General features: G+C 39.7%; 1 protein-coding gene and 1 pseudogene across 1 annotated transcript; one reads left to right on the forward strand and one right to left on the reverse strand.

Moving 5' to 3' along the window:
- Positions 1 to 1,505: 1,505 nt before the first annotated feature.
- On the reverse strand, positions 1,506 to 4,436 carry LOC109689079 (olfactory receptor 7E178-like). Its single transcript, XM_020167773.1, has 2 exons — positions 4,411 to 4,436; positions 1,506 to 2,445 (listed from the first exon to the last, which is right to left on the reverse strand). Exons 1-2 carry the CDS (start codon positions 4,434 to 4,436, stop codon positions 1,506 to 1,508), a joined length of 966 nt encoding a protein of 321 aa, XP_020023362.1.
- Positions 4,437 to 6,734: 2,298 nt separating this feature from the next.
- Positions 6,735 to 9,794, forward strand: LOC109689077 (nucleotidyltransferase MB21D2 pseudogene; annotated as a pseudogene).
- The last annotated feature ends 2,545 nt before the right edge of the window (positions 9,795 to 12,339 follow it).

A 12,339-nucleotide genomic window follows, 5' to 3' on the forward strand; every position in this document is an offset into this window, starting at 1 on the left:
CGCAGGTCCCATACTCAGAGTTCTCAACCCTTCCTGACAGAAAGCAAGTTTCTACAGGTGGCAGATAGCTCCTGAATGCAAATCACTTTGACAACTACAAGCTTGGTACAGTTTCTACAGTGATCCTTGGGCACTGGTGTCCTAGTATGGCAGGGACACCAATCATCACACCCTGCATTGCTAGGGCTCCCAACTGCTTAAATTTCTCACTGAGCCCTCATTTAGCCCTCTCCTCCTCAACCCTTTCTCATGGCTGTATACCATGCTGACCCTGTGATGGTGTGTTTCAAGACTCCTGGAGACATGGGTTATTCCTTGGTTAACAAGCTGCCACAAATGTCTGTGGCTGGCAGGCAATTCCTAGAGCCATTGCACTTCATCAGCTGTGGGCTTAGTGTTTTGTTTTTACAGTGATCCTCAGACAATATGATAGGATCTATCCAGGGAGAGCAACCAGCCCCTCCACTGCTCAAGCTTTTAGTTGCTTAAATTTCTCATAGTCAATGCCAGACCCATTCCTTCTCCACAGCCAATTCTCATGGTTGTCTCCCCCAAGACACTTTGGCTAAGTATCCCAAGACTTCCTTAGCTGCAATTGTTTATTGTTTACACATCCCTAGGTTATCTCAGTCTCAAACCTTCCTGGGTGCAACCAACTGCAGCCAGTCAGCAGCTCTTGGAACTTGAGCACTCTGCCAGATGGGCTCAGTGCTCTGTCTCTCTAATGGTTCTTAGGCAAAAGAACTTGCTCTCACTGGGTGGGATGGTATTGCTGAGCACTGTATCTTTGAGCTCACCCAAAGCTGCTTAAACTTTTCTGCTCATGACCATCCAAATCTCTCCTTCTCCATGAGTACCTTTTGTGACCAACTCCCTCCAGACATTGTTTGTGTGTCCCCAGACTTCATGGTTGTGATTACCACTTGTTTTCAAGTACTACAAGTACCTCAGTCTCAAACAGTAGTCCCTCTCTCAAGATTGCACCTTGCCACAGCTCTCCAAGCTATGGAGGGTGAAAGATTGACTTGTCCTGTCATGCTGGGGGATAGTCACTGTTCCAAGTCCTCCTCACACTGGGTTTATGGCATATATGAAATCAGGGTCATTTCTGGGTACACTGACTTAGTCATGAATTTATGATGGAAAAGGACTACAAACCACAATGTCATGTGAATTCAGGAATAGTCTCATAAATTCAATTAAGGATGAAGTAAAGGAAGCAATATTCAGACATGAAACACAGTGGAATAAAACCACAATGCCACAGAAAATGTGACCCACAATCAGGATTTTCTGGTCTAGATGATTGATTTAACAACACAAATTATGGAAAGGATGGAAAATATAATGAGATTAAAAATTAAAGTTCAAATTAAAGTAGAAAAAAGAAAATATAATGAGATTAGAATTTGAGTTATAAAATGGAATGGGGAGTTAGACATGTTCACAGCATTGCAAGGTTAAGAGACGAACAATAAATACCTTAAATAAAAGTGAAAAGGATATTAGATTATTTTTCTCTGCAGCTTAAACAAGGCACCTTTAATATCTCTGTTCCTTAGGCTATAGATGAAGGGATTCAGGAAAGGTGTTACAAGAGTGTACATCACTGAGACAAGTGCACTGTTTCTAGGAGAATGTGACACAGCTGACCCAAGGTACACCCCAGTGGTTGTTCCATAAAACAAGCAAACTACAGAGAGGTGAGATCCACAGGTGGAGAAGGCTTTATACTTGCCACCTGATGGGATTTTCATAATGGAGGAAATTATTTTATAATAAGAGAGGAGAATCCCTGAGATGGGAAAAAATCCATATATGATGGCAAGAAAATACTTGGGAATGTCATTAGAGAAGCGGTCAGAACAGGTAAGATTAATGACTTGAGTAGGATCACAATAAAAATTAGAAATTTCCACATCTTTGAAGTTTGTAAACTGTAACACAATCAAATTGTGTATCTGGCATCCCAAAATGCTAATCAAGAAAGAAATCCAAACCAAAAATCTGCAGAGTCTAGGGTTCATAACAATGGGGTAGTGCAGAGGATGACAGATGGCCACAAACCGGTCATAAGCCATCACAGTCAGGAGCATGTCATCCATATTTCCAAATATGATAAGAAGAGACATCTGTGTCAGGCAGCCCACATAGGAGATGATTCTGCTGTGAGTTTGGATGTTCACAATCATTTTTGGGACAGTGGTGGAGATGAAACAGATGTCAGCCAAGGACAGGTTGGCGAGGAAGAAGTACATGGGGGTGTGGAGGTGGGAGTCACAGCTGATGGCCAGAATTATGAGCAGGTTCCCAAGTACAGTGACCAGATACATGGACAGGAACAGTCCAAATAGAAAGTGCTGCACTTCTGGATCCTCTGAGAGCATCATGAGATGGAATTCATAAATCTGTGTTAGATTTCCTGCTTCTACATTGTTTGGACACCTTTTGAAAAAGAAGATTCATTGGAAAAAAGAAACAGAAAGGCACTCACCACTCTGCATATATTTTAAATTCATGTCAAAAAAGTAAAATATGCTCACTTGAGGTCCACACACCTTCAGCAATATTTCTCATTTGTGACAAATGCAGTAATCTAGAATTCTTTCACTATTTAGCTTAATTGTTATCCACTCCCTTCTATGCACACCTCCTTTAGGACAATGCTAGAAAAACAAAACCTTATAAATAGACAGTATTCCATCAGTGTAGAATATAGAATGCTCTTTTAAGGTGCCATGGAAAGGACAAAATATTGTCTCCCATTTAATAATCACTCTAATTAAAGTTAATGACTAAGTTGTAGAATATGCCTTATTTTACAAAAAAAGGTCTAAATTTCCTTGATTTCAATTATTTATAAAGACTGTATAAGTGTGTGGCTTGCATTGTCTGAATATTAAATTCAGGTTGATGGATGAGAATCAGAAATTATTATGATATAGGGTTATTTTCCAGGGATTCTTATTTCCCTTCTTCGAGAATGAAGTGCTCAGTCAATTATTTTTGTCTTTCAAAAATCATTTTACAAATGAAAGATGATTGAGGAGATAGATATGTTTAATTTGATTTAAACATTACCCAATGTGTACATATGCCAAAACATCATATGATATCTAATTATTATGAACAATATCTAGATTTCTATATCATTTAGAAAACAAAGTAAAATATATTTATTTAACTGTGGTGGAATAAAAATTGTGATAGAAATATAAATAGATACAATTGATAAATTGATCACAATGAGCCATTAGTATACACTGCTCATGTTAATCATTAAAAAATAAAGTTTCATAAAAAATTTTGAATTTTCAAATTTTTATATGTGTATTTCAAGTCCATGAAATTTTATTAAAATTTTGTTATGTAAGAGCTGTTTCCTTTTTTCCCACTCTTGGTTCTGTATTTTCAAGTGTCCTGTAAATATTGTTTCATTGTTGTCTGGATGAGAACCATCTATATTTACAGTGAAGGACCTTGGATGAGAGTCAGAAAATGAACCTGCTTAGTCCCATGTCACTTGTCAGCTGCTACATTCAGAATGTGTGCAAATTCCACTACTTCTTGCATATGTACACAATTTATGTGGTACCTACACATATTTTGGTAATTACTAAAATATCATTGTTGCATGTTTTTTTGATAGGGAATTCCTTAATTATGGAAATAGCAAGTTCATTATGAATACACTTTTCAAATAGCATTGGAACTCAGAATGATGTAAAATTCCTAAAATTGTCTCAATTGAAGAAAGTAGGAAAACAGTAACATCAGGTCACTAAATCATTTAGTGGAGTGACATGAAAATTATCATTATCATCATAATCTATAATAATAACATGCAATTTTTGCTTTGACAATATTTTGTATGCACATTGTGTTTCAATCACAAAGAAAGTTCATATTATGCCTGTTCCTATTCAACGCAGTTGTATCAACTGAACATCACTACCTTGCCAATTTGAGATGCACAGAACTAACTTACAGAAATAGAAATAATAAATGAAGCTGACTGGATTCAAAATGAAATAGTTTCTTTTAAAATTTTATTTAATTTTTACCTTTCATTAATCTATGTAACTTGTACAAAGGGGTACAACAATACAGCTGACTGCTATGTTGTGGTCCCTGTACTCCTCCTCCTCTTAATCCTCACCTTGACAATAACTTAGAAATGTTTAGAAACGTTTTGAGGGTCTCATCTTATGCTTTCATGGGGACTAGAGTTCATGTGGGGAGGAAAGCAAAACTTGGATAAATTATCTAGGATCCTGAATACAATCCAAAACATAAATTTCACACCATCTAACTACATCTTCCCATCTAACTACACACAGTTATGTCTTCCCTGATGAGAAAAAGTCTCTGATGATGCGCCCTCCTTCCAGTATCTCCCTCAGTACTTACCAGTTTAAGCTTCTCTCCAGGGTCATGACAAGGGGCTGGAGATCCAGTCTTTCATCTGTGTCATACCCACAGTGAGCTATGGATCCTTCCTGTGGCTCCATATGAATACAATGTGAGATGGAAGCTTCCTGATACTGACAAACAAGGGAAGGAGAAACACTGCTCTGTAGCCCAGTGGAATGGAACCATCAAGGTCTGGAGGTACAGGCTAATTATGACCTTGGGAATCAAATGCAAGAGATTATAATTAGTCAAATTATTCCATGTTTCCCCAGTCACTAAGGGCTTCTTAATATTCATAGAAGAAAAGGAAATGAAAGTTCACCGAAGTTTTGGGCTCTTCCTCTTCTCATGGAGGACTTCTGAATGTTTTTTATTGAATATGTTTGTTTTTATTCATTTTAAGATTTCCAAGTCGTGTTTCACTTTTATTTTTATTGCTTATTAATATGCTTATTTAAAAATTACTATTTTTATGTATACTATAAACAGACTTGGAGGCTTACAGCTTCAAGCTCTGAGAATGTGAGATTTATGCATCTGGGCCTTAGAAGCCAGAGTCTGTAGCAATAGTTGTTCTTTCTGTGGCCTCTGACTTTTGGTGGTCAAACACTTGACACAGCATGAGAACCTCAACTCTAAAGCAATAGCTAGTGCTACAGCAACTAAGTCTTGAGTGTCTGGACACTCATCCTTTTCAGTAGCTAGTGTTGTAGCTCTTGAATTTTGGTGGTTGGGACACACAGACTAAAGATTTGCAATTCATAGGAACCCTTCTAGTGATCTGGGCTCACTGTGTTCCACACTTGGAACTTCATATCTTTCTACTTTCTGCAGTCTTGACCTTCTGCCTCATCTCATCTTTCATATAGTTCCACTGACTTAATTTTCTACACTGCCTTTACATACCACCACTTCTGGCTACGGTGTTCTGCCCTCTCTGGAACTCTTCACTTCTGTTATTACTTCTGCCACTTTGGTATTACTGTTTCCACTGTCAAGTTCACAACTGTTGTCCTTTGCTGCAACACTGCAGCTTCTCCTGTGCATGTTACCCATCACAGTTCAAGCTGAGAGTCCAATCAAAGGCATTCCATGTGGTCAAATCAAAATTCCCAAATTGCCACAACCACTGCTTCTTGCTGAGTTACTGAGGATCTGATCCTACACCCATGTTTAGTAAGAGTGGTTGTAGGGTCATGAAATTCCATGTGGATTTGCTTGCCTAGAGTACTGCCTTGAAAGGAAGATACAGGTTGTCTGTAGTGGCCATGGCTGGAGCAAGGTCTCCTAAGGAGGAGTTGTTGGTGTTCAGCAGCAGCGGTTGTAGTGGCCTCTAAAGCTGCTGTAGTGTTCTCAGAGTAATCAGGAAGTATCAAAAGCACCAGGATTGAGAAGAGACTGCTCAGCTTCCTGTTCTCTTCTAGAGGCTGCTGGGCATAGGGTAAAAGTCTATCTATTGCGGTTCAAATGCTTGAAAGGCATTCTCCATGGTTTCACTCATTCACAGAAAAAACTATCATGTAGGTTGCTTACAATAAAGACTTCAGGAAAGTTCAATACAGAGTTAGCATTCTCAACATCATTTAACAGTACATAGTTACATTTATAATGCTATATATAACAACATTTATAATTGCTATAATAACATAATAGCAATGCATAACAGTGCCAAAAACCCTCTTCCATGCCTGGAGGAGGGGAGTAGTTGGGTCCTTCCAGCTGTCTCCTATGGTGCTATGGTGGTGGGAGTCAGACCTGACTGTCAGGAGAATGAGCACTTTTCTAAGCACCATAACAAGGTGTTTGATCAGGAATATATGAAAGATTCTCTGAGTGTTTTGAGGGATGAAATTCTGAGACATATGAAGGATTTTTTTGTTCCTGTACTGCTTGGAAAACTTTTGAAAAATAGAAGATAAGGCAAAATGGATTCCAATATACAAGCACCCACTGCTGTCTATATATTTTGAGTATTGGAAAAGTAACATAACCACACTTGAGGTCTATAACCTTTAGCAATATTTCTCAGCTGAGACAACGATGTTTTAAATCAGTGTGAGATCCTGAGTTCAACCGCTTTCAGAATTGGCTTCTGTGTAATTCACTTCCTTTTATACACACAGCTTTTGATACACTCAAGTAAATATAATAGAAGACCAAGAACATTACACATAATAATGTCACAATCAGCAGTGGTGGGGGGGAAGGAGGAAGCAGGGGGCAGAGGGGAGAAATAGCCCAAAGTATGCACATATGAATAAATGAATAAAGAAAAAAAAGAAGGGGGGGCGGGGTGGGGGGCGGGGGTGGGTGCAGCCGCTGCGGAGCTGCTGCTCGGCGCGTTTTGCATGAAGATGGCGGCTCCCACCGCCAGCAAGTCAGCCTCCCTGGTCTGTAACAACAAGCCTGCTTTCCCGGAGCTGGATTTCAGGTCCGGAGCTCGGGTGGAGGAATTGAACAAACTCATCCAAGAATTTACGAAGCACGACCAGCGGGAATATGATGATCAGAGAGCGCTGGAGATTCACACCGCCAAGGATTTTATCTTTTCCATGCTGGGAATGGTGCAAAAGCTGGACCAAAAACTTCCGGTGGCTAATGAGTACCTGTTGCTCTCTGGAGGAGTCCGGGAAGGTGTGGTGGACCTGGACTTAGATGAGTTGAACGTCTATGCCCGGGGCACTGACTATGACATGGACTTTACCCTTTTGGTGCCAGCCCTAAAGCTGCATGACCGTAATCAGCCTGTGACACTCGATATGCGCCACTCAGCCTTGTGCCCCTCCTGGCTGAGCCTTCGGCTTTTTGATGAGGGGACAATCAGTAAATGGAAAGACTGCTGCACCATTGTAGACCACATCAACGGTGCCACCAACTACTTCTTCTCCCCCACCAAAGTGGCCGACCTGTTCTATGACTCCATCAGCATTGTCCTATCAGAGATACAGAAGAAGCTCCAGCGAGGGATGCCAAAGGTGGAAAAAGTAGAAAAAAATGGGACCATCATCTCCATCATTCTGGGCGTGGGGAGCAGTCTCATGTTGTATACATGTCCCTGTTGTATCTTTCAAAGGTTGGCCTGCAGTGGCCCAAAGCTGGCTTATGGAGAACCATTTTTGGGATGGGAAGATTACCGAGGAAGAGGTCATCAGTGGGTTTTATTTGGTGCCTGCTTGCTCCTACAAGGGTAAGAAGGACAATGAATGGCGGCTCTCTTTTGCCAGGAGTCAGGTGCAATTGAAGAAGTGCATCTCTAGCAGTCTCATGCAGGCTTACCAGGCCTGCAAAGCCATCATCATTAAACTCCTGTCCCGGCCCAAGGCTACAAGTCCCTATCATCTGCGGAGCATGATGCTCTGGGTGTGCGACAGACTTCCTGTCAACTACTTGGCTCAAGAAGACTATGCAGCCCACTTTTTGCTGGGCCTCATTGATGACCTGCAGCACTGTCTGGTCTACAAGATGTGCTCCAATTATTTCATCCCTCAGTGCAACATGCTGGAGCACCTGTCGGAGGAGACGGTCATGCTCTATGCCCGAAAGCTCTCCTCTGTCCACTCGGGTCTGGCAGAACACTTGCGCACCGCCATCGAGCACGTCAAGGCAGCCAACCGACTGACGCTGGAGCTCCAGCGGCAAGGCAGCACCACCAGCATCCCCTCCCCGCAGTCTGACGGAGGGGACCCCAACCAGCCTGATGACCGACTGGCTAAAAAACTGCAGCACCTAGTGACTGAGAATCCGGGGAAGTCCATCTCGGTCTTTATTAACCCTGATGATGTCACAAGGCCCCATTTCAGAATTGATGATAAATTTTTCTGAGTCTTTTGCTGACACACACCTATCCCCCACCCTCTTCTAAAACCTCTCATAACATATAGTGTGGCTTGTGATTCTGTCCTGTTTTTTACATATTCAGTGTAGATTGGTTTTGTCAAGAACAAATTTTATGTTTCCTGGTTCTGCAGGATGGTGCAGGCTCTGAAACAGTATCTTACTATTTCATATTCTGCCTCTGAATTTGCTGTTTACGTTTTGTAGTTATTGTTACATAGTTTTGTTTAATAATTTGTTAATGTTATTTTTAAGGAGAACTTGAGCCATAGATGAAAATGCCCACAAATCCTTTGCTTTTTTTCTGTTTCATACTTGGTACAAATTTGTTAATGGGTCTTGGGAAACAAATCTCTTTCTGACACTTCAGAATTCTCTGTTTTTTGTTTTGTTTTTCTCTTAATTTTTCTAATAAGTCTTCACCACTGTGGATATTTGAGAATCTGAACCTGGGAACTACTTGGCATGTTGGCTGGCTTTCTTTCTTCAGCCAGAGTACCTTCCCGCTTTTCCACCAAACAATGTAAACTTTGAAAGTAATAATGCCACAAATTGTGTTTTGGAGCAACTTCTTTGAATGTAATTGTTCTCAAATAAGTGAACATTGGATGGTTTGGAGAGTGTGTTTGATAGCTTTCCAAGCAGAATTAAGGTTTCCAAATGTTATTTTTAGAGTGTGTAATTATTTGAAGCCTTATTTAAATCCTATAAAAGAACATACCATTATAATTGTTATTTGCACTAATGAATTCTTTGCCATTGTCAGTTGAAATGTGTGTTTCAGTATAAATTAACATCCACTCTTGAAATGCTGTCATATTTTCATTTAGCCCATTTCTCTCGGTCAATAGAATGATTCTTTGCATTTGTTTAGTTCTCCTTTGATTGTGGGGTCCTGTTTTGCCCTCTTTGATATTCCTAGTTCCTGTCTTACTCAGAGAAATTTTTAAAGCTTTATATCTGTTCATTGACTCTCTCTAAAGCTGGGGAGGATACATACTTGATTAAGTAGGAGTCTTTGTATTTATTTCTTTTTGGAATTCCAGAGGTAAAGTTTTTTTTTTGATTTGTTTTGTTTTGTTTTAATAAACTTCCTTTACTTCTCATGAGATTTTTGAGGAAAACAAGCAGGAAGAATTTATTACCCCCCAATTGAAGATACCAGATCTGTCCAAAAGCAGGAACCAGGAAGTACCTGTGGGTAGTGGCATTGGAATGGAGGTGTCATTTCTTCATGAATGAAATTTCTTGCCAGGTTTAGGTACTGCAAGGCATTGGCTCCCTATTTTGATATGGACTCATGGCAAACTGGTGTTCAAGGGCTCAGAGAGCCTGCTAATCTCCCAAAGGACATTCATGATTTTTACTATTGGAAAAGTCAAGCAACATACTGGTTTTGGTCTTGAATGCCCAGATTTATAGGTTGGATTTTGGCCATTGGAATTAGGCATATATGGTCTTGGGTATTTGCATGGGAATTAATGTAATGCTTATAAATGAAAATGAAATTATTCAGCAATCTTAAGACAAATGCAAAGGTAATAATAAAAAAAGAAACATTAAAAAAAAAGAAAAAAAGAAGCAGTCAAATTACCTTTGTATATTATAAGACAAATGGACAAATTCCTTTTATTTAGAGTAAAGGAAATGATTTTATGCAGCCATGAAGAAGAACGAAATGTTATCATTCGCTGGTAAATGGATAGAATTGGAGAACATCATTCTGAGTGAGGTTAGCCTGGCCCAAATGACCAAAAATTGTATGTTCTCCCTCATATGCGGTCATTAGATCAAGGGCAAACACATAAGGTGATTGAACTTTGATCACAAGATAAAAGCGGGAGCACACAAGGGAGGTATGAGGATAGGTAAGACACCTAAAAAATGAGCTAGCATTTGTTGCCCTCAATGCAGAGAAACTAAAGCAGATACCTTAAAAGCAACTGAGGCCAATAGGGGAAGGGGACCAGGAACTAGAGAAAAGGTTAGATCAAAAAGAATTAACCTAGAAGGTAACACACATGCACAGGAAATTAATGTGAGTCAACTCCCTGTATAGCTATCCTTATCTCAACTAACAAAAACCCTTGTTTCTTCCTATTATTGCTTATATTCTCTCTTCAACAAAATTAGAGATAAGGGCAAAATAGTTTCTGCTGGGTATCGAGAGGGTGGCAGGGAGAGGATGGGGTCTGAGTGGGTGGTAAGGGAGGGTGTGGGGGCAGGGGGAAGAAATGACCCAAGCATTGTATGCACATATGAATAATCAAAAGAATAAAAATTTAAAAAAAAGAAATGAAAGTGTGTAACAATAAAAGCAGTTGGAAAAAAGAGTAGCAAATTCAAAAGTCCCTAGCCAGCTTCAAAAAAGAACTACAGAAGGAAAATATTACAGCAGAAAAGTAGTGTGAGGAGCAGCCATATGGTATTAAAGGAAAACATATTTAAAGAAGACATTTGAAGGCAACCACATAATTTGCTCCTATGATAGGCTTATTACTGTCTTCCCAATTGAGCTTGATCTGATAAGAACCAGCATCTGAACCTTCTCTGAAACTTTTTTTTTTGCAGTACTGGGGCTTGAACTCAGGGCCTACACCTTGAGCCACTCCACCCGCCCTTTTTGGTGAAGGCTTTTTCAAGATAAGCTATTGGCCAGGGCTGGATTCAAACCATGACCCTCCTGATCTCTGCCTCCTGAGTAGCTAGGATTATAGGCATGAGCCACCAGTGCCTGGCAATTTGAAACTTTTTGAAGAGCTCATTATTAGTCTGACCCATCAAAATCAAAATTCTGGTAGTGAGATGCAGTCATCAATATTTTTAGATTCTTTACATGTTTCAAGTGAAAACCAAACCTGAGAAGCAGTGATATGTACCCTGGTTATAATGTCATTAACTAGATAACTTTGGTGAGATTGTTAATGAATATATGCACATACTTTGATAAAGGCTAAAAAAGTAAGATAAAGAGAGTTTAACATTTCACTTGGAAATCAGGGTAATTGCTCAGAAAATAGAGATTGTCTAGGTATAATAAAATAGTTATGATGCTTACAAGGAAAAAGGAATAGTAATATTAGGGATTGTGTGAATTCAGGAAGTCTCATATAATTTCATTAAGGAAAAATTAAAGGAGACAGTATTCATACATGAAACAGAGTGGAGTAAAAGCCATACGTCATAAAATGTGTAACCAAGACGGAGGATAGGAAGGTCTAGATGACTGGCTTAAAACCAAACTGTAGAAAGGATGGAAAAGGTAGTGAGATTAGAGTTTCAGTAAGAAGATAATGAGATTTCAATTGTTCTGCTTTGAAGTTTAAATAAGGTACGTTTGATGTCCCTATTCCTAAAGCTGTGGATGAAAGGATTCAACATGGGGTCATGAGAATGTTCATCAGTGAGGCCTCTGCACTGTTTCTAGAAGAATGTGACACAAGGTACACTCCAATGGCTGTTGCATAAAATAAGCAAACCACAGAGAAGTGAAATCCACAGGTGGAGAAGGCTTTATACATCCCAACTGATGGTATTTTCATAAGAGAGGAAATAATTTAATAATTTCCCCTGAGATGGGGAAAACTCCACAGACAGTAGCAAGAAAATACTGGCCAATGTTAGTAGAGATGATGGCAGAACAGGTAAGATTAAGGAGTTGAGAAGAACCACAATAAAAATTAGAAATCTCCACACCTTTGAAGTATTTAAATTGTAACAGAATCACATTGTGTATTGGGCATCCCAAAATGCTAACCAAATAAGACAACAAAGCTAAGAGTCCACAGAGTTGAAGGTTAATAACAATGAGGTAGTGCAGGGGGTGACACATGGCCACAGACTGGTCATAAGACATCACATTCAGAAGCATGTCATCCATATTTCCAAATATGATGAGAAGAGACATCTGTGTCAGGCAGCACGCATAGGAAATAACCCTGCTGTGAGTTTGGATGCTTGCAATCATTCTGGGATTGTGGTGAAGGTCAAGCAGATGTCAGTCAAAGATAGATTAAAGAGGAAGAAGTACATGGATGACTGGCGATGGGAGTCCCAGCTGATAATCAGGATGATGAGCAGGTTCCCAAGCAC

Source organism: Castor canadensis, chromosome 14 (assembly GCF_047511655.1).
Source record: "Castor canadensis chromosome 14, mCasCan1.hap1v2, whole genome shotgun sequence".
In the NCBI taxonomy this organism is placed as follows: Eukaryota; Metazoa; Chordata; class Mammalia; order Rodentia; family Castoridae; genus Castor; species Castor canadensis.

Excerpts from the sequence above, each read along its gene's own strand:
- LOC109689079 (XM_020167773.1), bottom strand. The coding sequence starts at position 4,436 with ATGACCCTGGAGAGAAGCTTAAACTG. Across the intron at positions 2,446-4,410 it reads CTGGAGAGAAGCTTAAACTG|GTGTCCAAACAATGTAGAAG; the intron begins GTAAGTACTGAG and ends CTTTTTCAAAAG.